This window comes from Silurus aristotelis, assembly GCF_946808225.1.
Source record: "Silurus aristotelis genome assembly, chromosome: 2".
Lineage (NCBI taxonomy): Eukaryota > Metazoa > Chordata > Actinopteri > Siluriformes > Siluridae > Silurus > Silurus aristotelis.
This window is the reverse complement of record NC_139575.1, coordinates 19710057-19729088: the sequence shown is the minus strand read 5'-3', so window position 1 is coordinate 19729088 and position 19032 is coordinate 19710057. Positions and strand designations below refer to the sequence as shown.

At 41.5% G+C, this 19032-nt stretch overlaps 1 protein-coding gene across 6 annotated transcripts in view; it reads right to left on the bottom strand.

Annotated features, from left to right (window-relative positions):
- plxna1b (plexin A1b) overlaps positions 1–19032 on the bottom strand; it is a 191154-nt gene that overhangs the window by 151897 nt on the left and 20225 nt on the right. For 5 of the 6 annotated variants that reach the window (XR_014531279.1, XR_014531280.1, XM_083527835.1 and 2 more), the window contains exon 2: positions 7391–8731. Coding sequence is in view for 4 of the 6 variants with exons in the window: in XM_083527835.1 (XP_083383961.1) it covers positions 7391–8545 (1155 nt within the window). In the remaining 2 variants the exon portion in view is untranslated. Of the gene's footprint in view, positions 1–7390; positions 8732–17912; positions 18038–19032 lie in introns of those variants that run through there. The other variant, XM_083527837.1, reaches the window with a different exon arrangement.

The window sequence follows — 19032 nt, the reverse complement described above, 5'->3', positions numbered from 1 at the left end:
ATCTTCAAGAATAAGGGAGATGTGCAGACCTGCAGTAACTACAGGGGAATAAAGCTGATCAGTCACACAATGAAGTTATGGGAACAAGTAGTGGAAGCCAGGCTGAGAGAAGAGGTGACCATCTGTGAGCAACAGTATATATATATACAGAGAATGTTGATGGAGAAGCATAGAGAAGGTCAGAAGGAGTTGCATTGTGTGTTTGTGGATTTAGAGAAAGTGTACGACAGGGTGTTGAGAGAGGAGTTGTGGTATTGTATGAGGAAGTCAGGTGTGTCAGAGAAGTAGGTGAGGGTGGTGCAGGACACGTATTCATCCCAAAGGTGTTCAGTAGGGTCGATGAAGCTGTATAGCAGGGAACTCAAGCTCTTCCACTCCAACCCATTTAAACCATATCTTCATAGACCTGGCTTTGTGCACAGGGGCATTGTTACATTGATGATAACATTAATACTAACACCTTAATGCAGTACAATTTTATCCTCCTCATTTACACTTTTTCTTCTTCCTTTTATCATTTGGCTGAAAAGAGAAGGGTCGTTTGCACATCCGCCAAAATGTTTGACAGTTATACTTAAACTAACAGAGCAAATAGATTTTGGTTAAATATTAGCTATTGTTCCTAATAAGTCAAACATCCACAGATTTTTTTTTAAATGAGCTTAAAACATTCTCCATTTACTTGAACAGAAAGCAGTAAGATTGAGGAGAAGGGGTGGGGCTTCCTGTAGCAGCTCATAATGAGCTGGACAGTTTAAAACCACCGTGTGGTTCATTCCATTTTCATTATTCGCTTCATCGCCTGTTTTATTAGTAGAGAAAGGTATTACTACACTTTTTGGCAGTGTGTCAAATATTTGTATCACACCCTTCCATAAAATTATATTAAATGGTTCTATCTGCATGACATCACAAAATGGAATTCCTGTAAACAGGACTGAAAACTATCACACCCATAAAGAACCAAATCCGAACAGCAAACATGTGGAAGTGAGGTGGTTTACAACATGAATAATTGAAATCTGGATTAACACATGATGTAATTGGTGGCCATAGTTGCCATGCTCTTTCTATTATTACACTTTTTTTGCCTACTCGCTTCCTCGCAGCATCCATGTGCCGGTGTGTGTGTGTGTGTGTGTGTATGTGTGTGTGTGTGTGTGTGCGCGCATGCAAAAACAACACATAGTGGGTGTGTGAGAGAACGGAAGAATCTGTAAAAACTACCAGCTTCCTGAGTCTGTGAAAAAGTACAGAACTGAGAATAGATGAGGCAGGACAGGTATTTCATCTTCATAACTCTGCCCGTGTGTGTGTGCGTGCGTGTGTGTGTGTGTAGTCACGGCTGTGAGAGATAAGACCCCATCAGTGTGTGCGTGTGTAAAGTATGGATTTGAATGCAATCAAAGGAGTGTAATCTGGAGCGTTTAGCTGAGTGGCCTGTGTAACAGAAAACAATTTAACAGATTAAAGCTCCAAATGTGCACACGAGAGAGTGTGTGAGAAGCAGATAAGCACTTCAGCAGCCAAGTTGCAACTGCACGCTCGCAAAACACACGCATGCAAAACTGTTGCCTTGCAGTAGAAATGATGGTGCGAACATACAAACACGTTCTCACAAAACACCTGCCTGCATAAGCCTTTACTTTATTCCCCCCCCCCCCCATCTTTCCTTCTCTCTCTCTCTCTCTCTCTCTCTCTCTCTCTCTCACACACACACACACTCTCACTCTCTGTCTGTCTCTTGGGTATCGGGAATCGCCTATACACTGCTGCTGCAAGAAGGTCATGTGTCTAATAATAAACTAACAATCCCTGCACCTCTGTGTGTGTATATACAGTATGTGCATGAGAGAACTAGAAAGAGCCAGAGAGAGAGAGTGAGCGAGGGAGAAAGCGAGAGAGCGCATGAGAGTGTGTGTGTGTGTGTGTGTGTGTGTGTGTGTGTGTGTGTGTGTGTGTGTGTGTGTGTTTGACAAGGGTCCAGAAGTGGGAGCTATGAGGAGTGGGCAATTAATCATGTTCCACTCTGTAGCATGCACACCTGCATGTACATGCGTGCACGCGCACACAATCATGCACACACACTCCGGAAAGGGACACATTTATATACCCACATCCACACAGACACACGCACAAGCTTTTCCACAAGCATATTCCCACACAGACGCATATTATTAAAGCATTAAAGCAGATGCACTAATGCACATAGATGCAGACTCAGAAAACCCACATCATATATATCAATAAAATAAGAAATAGACAGATACAAAGATAATTAAACAAAGATAGATAATGGAGGCTGTTAAAATTAAGGCGTTAACGCAAATACATTCTAGCCACACTAATTTTATTAATGCACGATTAATGCAGTGTGCATTTCTGTTTGATTATTTTTAATAAAAACGTAAATATATAAAAGAGGAAAAACTAAAAAGTTTAACGCAACACACATTTATTCACAATAAATAGATATTGAAATCCACCAAAAAGTCATTTTTAAATCACTAAACATTTGTTCTACTCAGGCGCCAAGTCTTAAATCAAGCACCAAAATCCGCCATGATGCACACATCAGCCAATTGAAACCATGTGGAAACACAGCAAAAGTTCAGTTTGGTGTCCTGATGATTTACGTAATTTAAAACACTATCACTAACACTATAACTAACATTTAAAAGAATATTTTGTCTTCATGCTCTATGGTGAGTCTGGTTTCACTAATAAAAAGCATCCATATTTGTCCATGTCCATGTTGATTAGAGTATTTTAAAAAATGAAAGTATTAATTTAATGTGCATTTAGAACAGATAAAAATGTGTGATTAAGTTGTGATTAAATCACCAGTTAACTCATGGTAATCGTGTGAATAAATATAATCGATTGACAGCCCTAATACATTTGTGAAGAGAGAGACAGATAGATGGACAGATGGAGATAGCTATAGACACCCACACACACTCATAGAAAATAAACTCATTCTCAGGCGCGCACATACTCACCCACCAGAGCATTTGCTAATCAGAGCCTGGTTCATATGTGGGTCATTGGCTTGAGAAGGTCTGCTCAGCACAGCTTGCCCTCTGACCTATTGACTGGGTAGTTTACAGCAGTGCAGTGACAGCTAAACCCTGCGCCGATACTCCAATAGCCACCGGTCTGATGTGGAGGTTTCACTGTGGCGTCACCGGTGCACACTGCAGCGGTCAGGACATCAGAAACTCTGTACACTGCAGGAAGTAGGTGACCGAGTCATGATCCACACTCGCTTCCTCTGTAGAGCTGTCCATCATCACTCGCTATGCACTGCATGTCCTCAGCTCTGGTCTGGTTACAGTGGACTGAATGAGCTCTACTGTTAGACTAGAGAGAATTTTTATGGGGGTCATGTGACTCATATAAGCCCTGGGTGCACGGATTTGGCTGCCAGACTCTAATAGTCAGAGCGTCGCGGGCAGCTACACGCGTACACCGCATTAGTGGTTGATGACTGATTTTATGATAATAAGCGTGAGGTAATAGGATACATTTCCACAAATGTTGCTAATGCAATTAAATGACATCACAATACACTTTTATACCAATGCAGTGGCTATCATTAGAGCTTTCATAAGATTGAACTGACTGCAGTATTACTCAAATACCCATCAATGATATGCTGTACTAGCTTAACTCTTTTTCTTGTTGAAATATTGCGTTTCTGCAGACCTTTCAGGTTGTAACAATTCAAAGATTTCCATGGCCCTAAGCCTCAGAGCTGCAAATCTATGCACCCCCCCAGAGATCCAATGAAAAAGTTGCAGGCATGGACCTTTTTTTTTTTTATGTGGGCAGGAATGAAGATAAAGAGATAAAGAACGACAGCACATAGTCGATGTGACCACTAATTAATAAGAGAATTCCTCTGCAGTCCATCATCCTTAAACATGGCACACAGGCGAGATGAATGGCTTAAGGAAGCGAATTTTGTTTTCGACGCTCCTCAGCCCTGAGCCATTCAAGCCCAACTCTGCATGCGCTCTGACTATTATGTAAATTAAATCGTTTTTTTCCACTTACTTTTGGACTAATAATTGATATGATGGCTTCAGGACTGAAATTGATGCAAAAACAGTTTTGCGCCCGAGCCGCCATCGGTGACAACAGGCGTTGTGTAAAAACAATAATGAATATTTTGACCATAGAGTACATGGTTATAGGATGAAAACACCAGATAGTGTGATTATATAGATCCCCCCCCCAATAAATCAGGAAATTATTGGTAATAAACTGGTAATTGACAACATTTATAACAGGGAACTTAAATGTAGTTGGAAAAAGAAATCTTGCAGGATAATCTTGGTTTAAACAACCAGATTTAATTTCTGTTAAAATCCTAGCCTGCACATTCATCAATCACATGCATACAGCATCAATACTGGGGCCATACCCCCTTACATGCACTTTGTGTTCTTTCATAACAATTTTTTCAATCCTGCACACAAATGAGTCAAAAAATTTCCATCTTGGCGAGTATTCACGTAGATTACATAAATATTACATACATTTCTGCTTAAAACTTGTGCTGTGTAAGATATTGTGCAGCAAAATTATACCATCAATTAAATCGGTCAAAAAAAACTGGTTTAAATCCAGTTTATTTCGCATGCCTGGTCAGCTTATGACCAAACCAATGCTTATGTTTGTATATGATACAGTTTATATACATTTCCCCAAATGTCTAATTAATTCCCATAAATTCCTGTTAAAACTCATAAATTGCTGGTAAGTTTCCAACCTGGAATAGTTTCAAAATACTCTAGATGAAGTTCCCATGGAAAGTTTCCAGAATGTTTCTGGAAATTTACCAGAAATCTTTCACCCCTTTGCAACCATATTTATTAGTGGAAACTCTATGAAATGTAAAATGTCCATCTTGCATTTATATATTTCTGTGAAGCGGCTGTGTGACAATGTTCATTGTTAAATACACCACATGAATAAAACTGAATGTAGATAAATCATAATACTGACCCAATGATTATAATCTCTTAAAAGAAGTAAAGTGTACATGGGCTGATTGGCTGATGGGATGGGCGAGTTGACACCAGCACAGTTTTTTTTTACGCAATTTAACAGAAGCAGGAGTTTTGTTGACAAACCTAAATACTGAGGTAATTCGCCTTAAAATGCCTTCAAGTACTGTGATATGACTTTATATTTTGCCGCACTGCCCAACCCCTACTTAATAACCTCCCAAATATATTGTGACAAAGTGTCAAACGGCGGTTATTTCCCTTGCGAGCAACAAAACGTTGCTGAAATGAAACGAACCCCCGAAATGTAGCGTTTCCAAAAGCAGGAAAAAAGGAGGGATCACGTAAAAGCTCTGATTTAAAAATCTCAAAGACGTCAGAGAGAGAAAGAGAGCGCGAATGTGAGGTTTGGGGGGGTGGAATGAGTGAGCATGGAGAAAAAGAGATTAAGAGGGTGAATGAAAGAGAAGACGACAACCGAGCCTGGTCCCTGAGGACTCTGATGGCAGAGAAGACGAGATCAAGATCCTCTAAATGAATTAAGTGAGTGAGCAAGGGAGCAAAAGAGAAAGAGTGACTTGAGAAATCTAGTCAGTTGAACTAATGATGTTTCGTGTCTGACTGAATAATGAAAGCCGAGAGAAAGACAAGATGCGCTAGCAAAATCCTACAGCCCCGGGTTTATCCTACGAGCGGTCTTAACTGCAAAATCTCTTCAAAATTAATGGCACTACAAAATAGCAGCGCGGTACACAAAAGTCTTTCACTGGTGACGCATGCACGGTGTTTATGAGGCGTGAAAACTGTTTATGGAATAAAACCATTTGAAATGCATGGCCCCAGACACTTTGCTCGAATGTACTAGTACAGAAAAATAAAAGAAACAGTGTTCGGATGTAAAGTGGAAAGCTGTTCACACCATCTTGGTGATTGTTTTATTTCTCTATCACCGCAGCAACACCATGTTTTTCAATAATAAAGAATAAAACAAATTTTATCTATGGTTAGCACCGCCAAACATATTTTTCATGTTCTCTTTACATAGAAAATTAACACTTGTTACTTCCACAGTTCTTTATTACTTGCAACTCGAATGATTAATTAACTGATTGGTTAAATAACAAACTACACCACTGGTGTGTTACCGAGAAAACTAAGTGTTCTGTCCTGACACTGGAGATTCCTTGCTTAAGAAAACGTGGTCTTGTAGAAGGTCCACAAAATTTCCTTATACGGCACTGTGGTACATTTCAATCCTTTTTTGTCCCAGATTTACATATGTATAAAAAATGTTAAAATAACTTGATTTAAATACTCCTTACAGAAAGCTAAACACCTTTTCAACCAATCAGAATGGAGATTTCAAGATCACTGTGGTAATATACAAGTAAACTTTCTTTCGGCTTCTCCCGTTAGGGGTCACCACAGAGGATCTTCCGCACGTTTGATTTGGCACCTGTTTTTTACGCTGGATGCCCTTCCTAACGCAACCCTCCCCATTTATCCGGGCTTGGGACCGGCACTGAAAGTGGTTGGGGTCGGTTCCCTGACCGGGGATCGAACCCGGGCCGCAGCGGTGAGAGCGACGAATCCTAACCACTAGACCACCAGGGAACTACTGTGGTAATATCCAAGTAAATTATGTAAAACATTTAAAAGTCACTGCTACAAGTTCTTCAACTTGAGTGTTAATGTGAGAACATTGATGTTTTGTCCATTACGCCGTGTGAGTGCCTGCCACAGTAAATAAAAGACCTTCATTAAGGCGCTCTATGAAATCCTTCAGCCTTTCTTTTTCCGCTTCAACTGATTTCATCTATAGGACGAATATTACCTTATTATGTACGATGCACCTGTGTGATTGGCGCTCTAGGGCACCCAATTCGAGCTCGAGTGCTCTTCAAAAATCACTGCACGACCTGTAGAATTCAACAGGTGTAAACAACAAAGGGAAAAGAAATTGCTCTTCTTGCAATCGTAAGAAAAGCGTGGAATCTTCCGGTTGTTCGGGGAAGAACTAAAAATAAACTGTTACGAGCTCGGCATAATGAGGCCCCAACACAGTCATTGTAAGCAGTTAATAAAACTAACTTAAAACCATGACTCCTAATTATCAACAATGCAGGCCTGAGTCATGCTGTTAACTATACCGAGATTTCTTTTTTTAAGTAGGCTATATCCAGTCAAAACAGCACGCGTCAGAAATAGATCCGTCTACGGAACAGCTGCATACTGAGCTCATGTCAGGATGTTAATGTAGGACAGTTCCTTGGAGAGTGACTACCCACGCATCTATTTATCTCTGTATGCAAATCAATGGTAATACCCCTGCAGTGTTTTGTTTTTTTTATCTTCCCATCGTAGTGTGGACTTACCGAGTTGATGCATGCGAGTTCCTTGTTCAGTAGCCAAGGCAGAGACAATTTGCCTTCTCCTCTGTAGCAGGACTGGATCCGCTCTTTGATCTTTTCTTTAATGCGTCGCAGTGTGAAGAGGCACAATGCCGACTCTTTCGGGGGCTTGGCCCGGTTTTTCTGGCCCTGAGAAAAGACCGTGAACAGGATGTCCTCATTCTCAGACACCCCCAGTGAGTTAGCCAACTGTCTGCCTGGCTTGGTCAGGTAGGCGTCCTGGATCAGGCGATATTCCACCCCATCCTTGGTACAACCGATCGGGAACTCGACATAGGAGTAAAACTTTGGGTCGTCAACACAAAGCCGGACGATTTTGGAAGTGAAGAACTGCTCCCCGCTGGCATCTGGTGAGGTCAGTTGGGTGTCCAGCTGCAGAGTAAGGTAGTACACAAACTGCTCGCTGCTGAAGCCGTAGATGTAGTAGATGTCAAACGCCGGGAACTTGGACAGTGTGTCTGAAGGGATCTTGAGCTGCGAGGAGACAAACTCATCCTGGTAGACAAAGCTGAACATGTCCGCGTTCTCTTCGTTGGCCATTAGCTTGCGGCTCGAGAGGGTCGGGAAGTATTCGGATTTGCCGTCGATGGGAGTGCCGATGAAGAGCTTGCTGAGAGTACCTTCAGAGATGATGACCCCGGACATGGTCCCTGACTCGGCCACACTGGAGAGATAGTGCTCCTTGCGATGGTGAGGTTCACCCAGTTTGAAAAGGTCGTCCAGGCGCAAGAACTGGCAAATGCCTTGAGAAGCACTTCCACAAGCGATGAGTCGATTCTGACCATAATCCACCAGCAGCAGTTTGTTGACATTGTTGATTTGAGCCAGCTCATGGGGGCAGGACTGAACACTTGGAGGAGGGTAGCACTTCTCGTTGTCCACTACTGGGCCAGTCATGTGATTCCGCAGCATGGTCAGGTTGCTCGAAAGCTTGTAGATCCAGTTAACAGCACCGACATATACCTCACCAGTGGCATTATGAATGGCTAAGTGCGTCAAGCCCCATTCTGATGGGGAGAAAGTTTGGAAGGGCTCTGTGGCTTTTCCACTAGGTAAACACACAAAGGAGAGGGTAAGCAGCATAATGAGGGCACAATGTGCCCCTGGCTGAGACCACATTTCACCTCTATTCCACACGGGGCTTGATTGGACTCTGTGTCAGTCTCCAATAGACTACCGCTTCACGTTTAATAAATATAAATATATCCAAAGTGCGCAGCTCTTATTGATCCAATGCTGTTTTTCCTCCTCTTCTCCAAACGGTCATTTAGTGCATCACATGTAACAATTCTCCATCCACGAAACCTGAAAGAGAAGACAGGGGAGGGAAAAAAAAAAAAAACAGAACATGAGTATAAATGGAACATTTCCTATTGATTATTCATCACACGAGAAGGGCAAGGAGCAGAGAGAAGCAACGACATCATCCGTGCTAAATAAATGGTTCAAACAAATGTGGTCCGAGGGGGCGAAACCTTGACAACATTTAATTACTAAGACGGATGGTGAGCACGTTCAAGATGGATTAGGAGACGCACTGTACATAAACTCATCATCGGATACCACGGCAGACGCACTATGGTGCTCTCTTCAATGAATTCATAACACATCCATTATCACAATGTGTCTGAGAGGAGCTTTTTGCAGATTAAGTATTCTCGCTTTCTGCCTGTCTTACACACACACACACACTCACACACACACACACACACACGTTTTGCTGTATCAGGAAATAAACCCTTTTCAAAGATATGGAAGCTTACTTCAAAACTTCTTCAGAACTCCTTCATATCATCTTCCATTGGTCAATAACAATGATTGTGATAATCATCCCTTAGACACAATGATCTGACTATTCAGACGATTAATACTATAATCAGGGTCCCAAATACATCCAGCATTGCAATCTGTAGCAACCAATTCACCTTTTGCCACCATTATAAGACGAGCGGTATATTCTCAGATCAGGCAATATTTCCAACTGGAATGGGAACAAAAAGTTAATACAGTGGAACCTCGGCGCTCGCGGCCTCAGCGCTCGCGGCCTCGCATGCTCGCGACTTTCATTCCGGCCGGCGACTCTCATTCAGATCGGCTCATGAGCACTCGCGAGCTGCTCAAAAAGCTAGTTTTAACATTTCTAATCGAGGTTTATCTCATTAAAATTGTCTAATAATTAAGTGTTATGGAGTGAAATGGTGTTATTTACTTATTTAAATCGATTTCGTATAGTGTTCTTTGGGTTTTTACTGGGTTGGAAGGGGCGTATCAAAAGGTCGCGAAAATTCGGAACTCGCAACCGGTCTTGATCCCTAACCCTCGCGAGCTCCGAGGTTCCACTGTATTAATGATTCATTGTTTCTATAGTAACAACATTTTCATGTTGAGCTGATTCCATTTTTTTTTTAGTACACATTTTTTCAGCATTTATGGATGGTCTTCAAGACAGTAAGGTTTTCGGCTTAACAAATGACCCCGAAAGAGGCGTTTGTATTTTTGTAGAACTGCATGGTATAGTGTTTTTTCATTGCATGTACGACACAGAGGTGTGCTGGATCTCGATATTGTACCCACAACCTGCTCTGCTCGTACAAAATTCATGCTGCTGGTTTACAATAGAGGATTTTTCTTTTTTGGAAACAACTTTCCGACTTACCGCTGAAGATGCAAACACCATGTGCAATGTTAAAAACGTGTCAAAAAAGGAAACTTTCGGAAACCAATTCATTTCTCTACAGGTTTTCCTGTCTGCTGGGCTAACGATAAATTGTATGATTTGTTCACTTGTGAAACATTATTAGCAAAATCACAGAGCTCAAAAGAGGGGCTTCGCTACAGAAGAACACTCCACTTGACATTATTTTTAAACCATTTTAGTTGAAAATTGGTTTGATTCATCTAAGCCACAGAGACTAATCATTTTGCATGTCAAAGTGTATAAATGATCCATTAGATTCAGTCTGTATTTTCACGTGTAGCTAAATGTCATGCCTCATATCCTCCATCATATTCAATATCCATGCTAGTGAGGCGAGACTTTTCAGGGTGAGAGGGTCAATGCAGTCTCATTAGATCTCTGAGCAAAAAAAAAAAAACTGGACATTTTCCAGAGTGTATTTAATCTTTTTTACTGAGAAACAGTCCAGCAGGCGATCAAGATTCAATATCACGGGAACACAGGGATTGTTTTAAGATGTGGGTGGCAGAGTGATCTATCATTGAAGCTCCAGATACTACCGTTATGAAAATACAATGATTTGATGGCTGCTCTAGAATGAATGCAAGGGGGAAAAAAACATCCAAAATTCAAACTGGAGTACAGGGGTTTGGGCCAAGAGAAGCTGAAGAGATAAGACGTATCTGACCAGGAGAAAGAAAGCCAAGAGAAGTTAGGAATGTTTTTCTTTCTCGCACTTCTTTTCTTTGCCTGTTTCTTATCTCTGCGGCCTCTTTTCCTTCAGCGGTTGATTGAGGGCCTTCTTATCTGTCTATCATCCCCAAGGACGAGAGGAGGGGAAGTGGCGTCACTCCACACAGCTCCGGCAAAAAAAAAAGAGAAGAAAGGAAGAGAAAGCGAGTGATTGCTTTTCTCTTGGTGAAAATGCACAGAAAACACCAGGCCATTAGAATGCAATACAATAGTGTATTAGAGGAAGATACAAGCTCATAATGAGGCACGGCAGCCAGCAGGAAAAAAGCCACAAAGGGCAACATGCGAGTGTGTTCCATTACCGTGTGGCAAGGAATATGTGATTTATGTGAATAAAAACTACTTGATATACCATCATATCAAAGAAAGTTATTTAAATGTTATATATACACAGAGGCCAATTCATTATTATATTCAACATCTCTGATCAGTCCTGCAGTCATCTAAATCAGCACAATGCAGAAAGTCATCTATAGTCACAAAGTTTCAGTTCACATCGAAAATAAAATCTCACTGGCATTGACCATGTTACTGATGTTTCTGCCAAATGGGCATGTGTGATTATTAAAAAAAATCTAATAAAGTTGTTACACAGTGGGGCAAAACACAAAAACCGTCGATGAAGCAGCAGTTCTGCAGATGGATGCACCACGCTGAAAGGACAAAGGAGAAAGGCCAGACTGGTTCAGATTAGCAGTATGGGTTTATTGAAAGGGGTGGTCATGGGATGGAATGTAAGGGGGCTGACTTCTATTCACATGCATAAGAATACTGGAAAATGCAAAAATATGAAAAATTAAAAAAAATATTTTATTTGATAAAAGATAAAATCTGACCAGCAAACCTATATCATGTAACCGATTGCCCCGGCATAACTTCAAGAAAATCCAAGATGGAGAAAACGCTGATAGAGTGGCGTCTCCACACAATTATAAAAGAAAATCGAAAAAGATGCTGACTGTTTTGCAGTGTCTCCGCCCATGTAGTCTTGCTTGTAGTCTTGCTGAATGTCAAATTTGACAGCCACTTAACTCAAAAGTCCACCCTTTAGCACCGCCTGCTATTTTCCCAATCTTTAAGTCAAGTCAAGTTTATTTCTGTAGCGCTTTTCACAATGGACACTGTCACAAAGCAGCTTTCTAGAATTTAAGAATTAAGGTGAACGGTGTGTATTTATCCCTGATGAGCAGCCATGGTGACTGTGACAAGGAAAAACTCCCTTAGATGTTATGAGGAAGAAACCTTGAGAGGAACCAGATTTAAAAGAACCCATCCTCATTTGGGTGACATCAAGAGTGTGATTATAGTCTTTAAACAATACAGAACACTGTAGAGTAAGAACTAACATGAGCACTGGAATGCAAGATTATGAGTAACGTTATTTCTACAGTCTTATTGTCATTTGACTTTATGAAACCAGGAGCTACTGAGCAACTCATAAAATGGCTCAACATTTGAGATCATCACAGATCCAACACCAGCTTCTCAATGCCAAAACCTTTAAACACACAAAGAGAATCTTTATCTTCATGAGGTGGGACTTGACTGGAGCTGGCGCAACTTCGGGATACCTCAGTGGAGAGGAATTAGCGTAGCTGCTGTTCATGATATTAACAAGCACAAGTTGATAATGTGCATGCGATCAGATGTACTGGAGCACAAGATTATGATGTGATGTGTTATGTGTAGGACTAGCTATAAAGATACATTACAATAGTGCAGTCTGGAGTTCATGAATGTATGGACAAGCGTCTCTGCATCAGATATAGACAACGTATTACTAAGTGTAGCAATATTTCTAAGGTGGAAGAAGGCTGTTTTTGTAATATGTCCTTCGACAGTCCTGATATAGTGAACCTGTGTCCACTGTAGTCTCAACATTCTTCTCATTTAGTTTAAACATTTCTGGCTTTGTAGTCAATCCACAAGTATTCGACGTGCCTTCTGAGATGCTTTTCAGCTCACCACTGTAGTAAAGAGTATAAATATAAATAAATAAATTATTAAAAAAAAAAAAAAAACACCCTTCCAGTCAGCTTGAACCAGTCTACCAAATCTTCTCTGAAAACTCCTTAATAAGCAAGAGCCATTGTTTAATCTTTCTTTTCCGATACACGAAAATAACCCGTTTAAGCACTTTCTAATGTCTCACTGCACAACATGTTATCCAAATCGATTTAAGATCGGTAAATACATTCTTGACAGAAGGAAGCAAAACCACAATGAACCCACAGGCTTGCCAGGAAAAGGAGGGGAAAAGAAAACAAAAAATAACACTAATTTTGCTCTCAACTGTACAAATCACATCAGGCACTGAGAACAGATGTCAATTTAAAAACAACAGTAGAGCACAGAGACAGCAAAGCTCATTTAGGCATGCCATTTGTGCACTGAACGTGACTGTGCGGATGTGTGTATAAGCACGAATGAGAGAACGAGAAAATAGGGAGAGGCAAAAACCTGTAGGAGATTGTCTCAACACTCATTTCTCTTCATTTGAGAGGATCAGTCTTGATGTAGCCGACCGTAAATTTCACAACAAATTGCATCTGCGCACTCACGTTGTTATCTGGCACAGTAATGGGCGAAATGCTATCAGCGCTTCAGCCCAACACACACAAGCATTTATAGCGAGCAGAGTTAGTGCACAATGGTGTGCAGAGAGAAACGGATTCAGGGTAGTTATCAAACCTGGGCTAGGCTACAGTGCCTGGAGAATGACTGACACCTGGGAAAATGGACAATCGTCTTCTCCAATTTCCATAAAAGCATTCTTGCTTCATCTGACTCTCCAAATTTTCAATTTCCTTCCTTCCTCCTTTTTTTTTTTTTTTTTTTTAAACACAAGTTTATTTTATTTGCAAGTCTAGAATGAGAGTCAAAAAACACGAATGAATTTTAATACAAAAAACGCGCACACGTGCACACAGTGCATGCGCGAGGGGGAAGGTGGCTGATGAAAAGAAGAAAGATAATAGATGGCAAGAGCAGAAATTGCGGGACGGAAGGACTGAGAAAGGAAATTTGGCAGGGAATGATTTTATTTCGCCTTCTTTCCCTTCTCCATTTGTTTGACCCTAAGGATGTCACCCTGGATCCCCATCCAGGTACTCTCACAGGCACTTGAAACACCCCTCTCAGTACGCGCACACGCGCGCGCGAGCACACAGAAAAACTCCTCATATACCCAGACGGAGCCCCTGGACAGGCCGCTAAACCTGTCTCCTTAGATAATGGGGTGTGGTGGCACGGCCGGCTGCTGATTTATTGCTTGTGGCATATCAATTACAGCACTCGCTTCAGAGAGAGCGGCGCTGGAGAGAGAGAGAGAGGGAGAGCGGGAGAGCAAGGGAATACTGCTCAAACACACACACACACACACACACACACACACACACACACACACACACACACACACACACACACACACACAAACAACAAATGCTTTACTTACACACAGCTCTATAGATAACCAACATATTTTTCATGCATACACACAATTGTTAATTTCCACATATGCATTCCATTTCAAAATAGTATAAACCCTATAGACAAACAGATATAAACACCCTATGTATGCACACACACACCCACACACAGTTAACAAGAACCTGAACCTCAGCAGTATTTCAGCAGCCTGATAAGATTCGCAACATCTCGACTCAACAGAAGTATACAGAAGTAAAAAAAAGTGCAGAAAGGAGCTGGTCAGCAATGAGACGGTCATTACACAGCTCACCACGCCTGCAATTACACTAAACGAGTGTAGGGCAATACGCCGTGCAACAAACACACCCAATATGCTGAAAGCGCCCCGAATGCCGTCCTCATCCGTCACACACAGAGAATTCACCAGGGCACAACTGCTGCATGGCTTCCAGCATGAGCACTCTGTGCACGAGTGTGTGTGTGTGTGTGTGTGTGTGTGTGAGTGAGAGAGAGGGAGAGCAAGTCTAGGCTGAGAAGACAGCTGCCCTAAATACCCTCAAACAGATGCACTGAGCTTTTATTCCGTGCGACTCCACATCATCAACCCTTCACACACACACTTGTGTAGCAGCACTTGTGTTTGTGGCCGTAAACTGGATTACACCGTGACACGCGGCATGTCTTACAACGCGCGCATACATAAGTCGAACAATACATTCTGCAGCGGTCACTAGAGCAGTACAGGCATTTTGATCAGTCTCTGAGGATGTGAGGTGTGTTTAATATCAAACAATAGGCAGGTGAACAGCGGGGGACGGGGGCGAAAAGTTGGTAACACAGATGCTCGAGACAAACATTAGAAAAAAAGGAACTTGCAGCTATGCTGAGGCACTGGGCCAAAATTTCTTTTGCTTGCTTTTGTCAAAGTCGTCATGGGGGTGGACTACTCCCTGAAAAATGATTCTCAAGTGAAAAATATAAATAACGTGTCAAAATCTAACTCGACTGAAGGCAGAAGCCAAATCTTATTTCAACTGACCAAAAAAAAATGCAGTCATGGTTTCATTCACATGAAAAGTATCTACTACTTATCTAAAGCAGTTTTAAAGCAACAATATTATTTTTCCCCTGAAAACAATCCATGTACCAATAGCTAGAATTTGATCTGCTACCTACAGAACTATGCTAGCTACTAAAATCAGTGCTAGTCAAACTTGGAATTATTTCCATTTGGAGCTAATGTTGAAACTCCTTCAGCACGTTCCTTCTAAGGAAGGAAAAAAAGGAGATGTCACTTTCTCTGTTATACTGAAAAACACTTTCCTAAATAGCCCTCATCCTCATGTTCCACACTGCAGTCTGGTGGCAAAGGAATGTAGCTATAGCTAAAAGACTTTAATGACACACTGGCATGATTCCAGCTAGATTTTCGTTATACATTGAAGAACTTGACTGGATGCTAAATTGAACCTATTAAACCTGATGTATAGTGCAGTTACTGAGTGGATGTGAGAGAAGATTTGAAATGACTTTTCTTATTCTTGAGCCATTCAGAGAAAAGTGCCATGTGCAAGCAGTACATTTTCTTTCACAGAAATGTAATTAAGCTAATGCAACACGCTACATTCGGAACCTTGTTAGAAATGGATGATTTGTTACTTCCGCTAGATTACTTAACTAGTTACTGTATGCTATTATATTATACTACATTAGTCATCACCACCAGCTATTATACCAAGTTGGCTGCTGTATTGTACTAGCCATTACATTGTATTAGCCATTACATTGTACTAGCCATTCTAGCGATTATATCGAGCCGACGATTATAATGAGCTGGCTGCTATATTTTACTAGCCATAAAACTGCTCTAGCTATTACATTGGATTAGCTACTAATGCTACCCATCATATCAAATTAGTCATTAAAGCTAGCTATTATATTACCATAGCTATCGGTCGTGAGTTGTACATATTTTATTTCATATTCAGTGTTTTTTTTTTTTTATGGAATTTGTCAAATTGGCTTTCAATTTCATTGTTTATTGATCCTGTGAGAAAAATGATGTTACAGCAGCATAAGAAATACAGTCTTTGTCACCCTGTTACTTTTTTGGCCAACTGAAACAGGAGACTCTGCAGCACAGCAGAACTACCAGGTAATAAACTTGTGCCACTACAGTACATATCGCACAAGCAGCGATGTAATGGTTTTTTAAGTGTGTGCACCGAGTACATGGGGTCCATGGGAAGAGACCGAGGCGGTGAAAAGGGGAGGTGGATTGGGAGGTAATTAGGAAACAAACAGGTGCGCCTCCCTTTTATCTCCCCTCCCTTTGCCCTCTGTAGAGAGCCTCCACACTCACTCCAGAGAAACATTTCCTGCCTCGAATATGTAGAAAAATGCACAACGAGACAATGAGCGCATGACTGGTTCGACTAAATTATGCTACATTTGAAAACTTGTGCGCAATTACGACACGCATACTTGTGTGTGCCCCAAAAAACCGCTGTATACACGTGCCCACCCACGCATGTGTACATGTATGCATAAACAGCACGCAGCAACAGACCATTTATTGTCTCTCAAATTGCTTTGTCATTGTCTTTGTATGGATTCATGTTAGATGAGCATGCCTATGCAATGCTGCTTGGCATTTCTTTCTTTCTTTCTTTCTTACAGACAGAAAAGCTGGAGCATAAGGAGTGCACTATTCATCCCAGCTCTTCTAAATCTATGTAATATCATTATCTCACCCAGATATCATGTGCATCAAGCTCAAGGCTTTCATTCATTGCTCGTGAAAACAAAGCAGCTTTCGTCTGTGCTCTAGAAGCTGCTCTTTATGGACGCGCGGTGCAGAAGAGACACAGGGCCCCGAGGGGAGCGAGGACACGAACGTCACAGAGTAGGAAACAAATGAGGAATGTGATGTGAACTCTGCCGCTAGGATGCGGATCTGCAAACCGCAGCCCACCCCACCCCACACACACACGACTTTCATTACAGTAAACTCATACCATGTGTTTGTGTATGTGGCAGAGAGGCAGAAAGAGAGAGAGAAAATTTTGAATTTTTGTTCGAGAAGCCAAATTGAGCGTGTTTGGGGAAAAAAAAGAGAGAGTGACAGACATATCTAAAATCTGTGAATTTAAGAAAAAAATGAATTCAACATTACAGTGAGAGAGAAAGACAGAGATGGACAAAGAGAAGAGAGGCACACAGAGCTTGAGACTGAGTAAGAGAGATACAGACACCTTCTAAAAATCAATCTTAGGGGTGACCCGAGCATTTACTCTGTTATCACTGCTCTACTGCCTCTCCTGTCAATTTGGTCAATCTATAGAACTCTCTCTCTCTCTCTCACACACACACTCACACACACACATACACACACACACAAAATGACTTCATCTAGACACCTGTACCACTGTCCAGATTATCCTCTGATAAGAGATTTGCATTTTCTGCATGGTGTGGTGACAGTATTAAAAACAAAAAACACACATATTCATGCATCATTTGCATTTTGCGGTTCATCTCCACCACCTCTCCACCTCTGCCTCTCCACTCCCATTGAAACACAGCACAGAGCTGGTGCAGGGCCTCCAATAAAAAAAAAAAAACAACCTCAATCATCCTGAACAGTCCCGCTGAGCCCCAATCAATCAGTCTCAGCTAGCCAGAAGTCGCTGAGCTGTGGTCTTTACTTCCGTAACTGCCACGCCGTTCACTGTAGGCTGCTGCTTAGTGGGTTGGCCTGAACGAAAGAAAAGGAATGGAGGAACGGACAGAAGACGAATAAAGGAGTGGCCTGTCTCTACGCACACTAGCACAGAGACACAAAAAAAAGCACATTCTTCTCAGAGTTTCCTGAGGACGATCGGTGGGTAAACACATACATGTGCAGCAAAGCATTTCATACACAGTGAGCACAAGCAAAAGAGAGAGAGAGAGACAGACAGAGAGAAAAAGGATGCAGGGGCTGTTTACTGTGCAAAGGCCTACTAACTGAAAGGGTCTTTCTTTATTGGCTAGCAGAAGGGGTGGGTGGCGAGGGAGGAAGGGAAAGAGGGAGAAAAAAAGATTGAGAAAAAAAATTTGAGAGGAAAAAAGAGCAAAAGAAACATGAGCTAAAAGATAAAGAAAGAGGGAGTGATTGAACACTACTGGGAATGAAGATGGATAAGAATGCAGGGTGGGGGGGGGTGAGATAAAGAGAGAGATAGATAAAGAGGGGGAAGACTAACAAAATATAAAAATAAGCTAATCCACATACCCATTCAGCATCAGTGTCAATTGTGTCCATTATGTCTATTTTAGTGTACTTGAGCAAATGACCCAAGTGTGCACACGCGCACGCGCACACACACACACACACATCTCTACACTTTTTTCCATTTCTGACAGAATTTTTATTTTTTTTTGTCAGTCCACGGTTACATTATCTACATATAGTTTGTTACAATACTAAACTGCTAATAAATGGTAGCTCAGGTGCCAGCTGCTAAACCCAAACATGTACACACAAACAAAACTGAAGTGTTGCAAAAGCTCATCAGTAAACTGTTCCCAGGGTTATCTCACCACAAAGCATTCGACTTCAGTCTCAGGGTGTGTTGTGCTGATTCTCTAATCTCCTGTGGTGTGGTGAAAGAGCAGTGCTAGGCTTCAGGCAATCAAAAAAACATTGCAATGTTCCTGACAGAGACTAATCCAGTGTTTAATCATGTTTCATCGGGCTTGATGT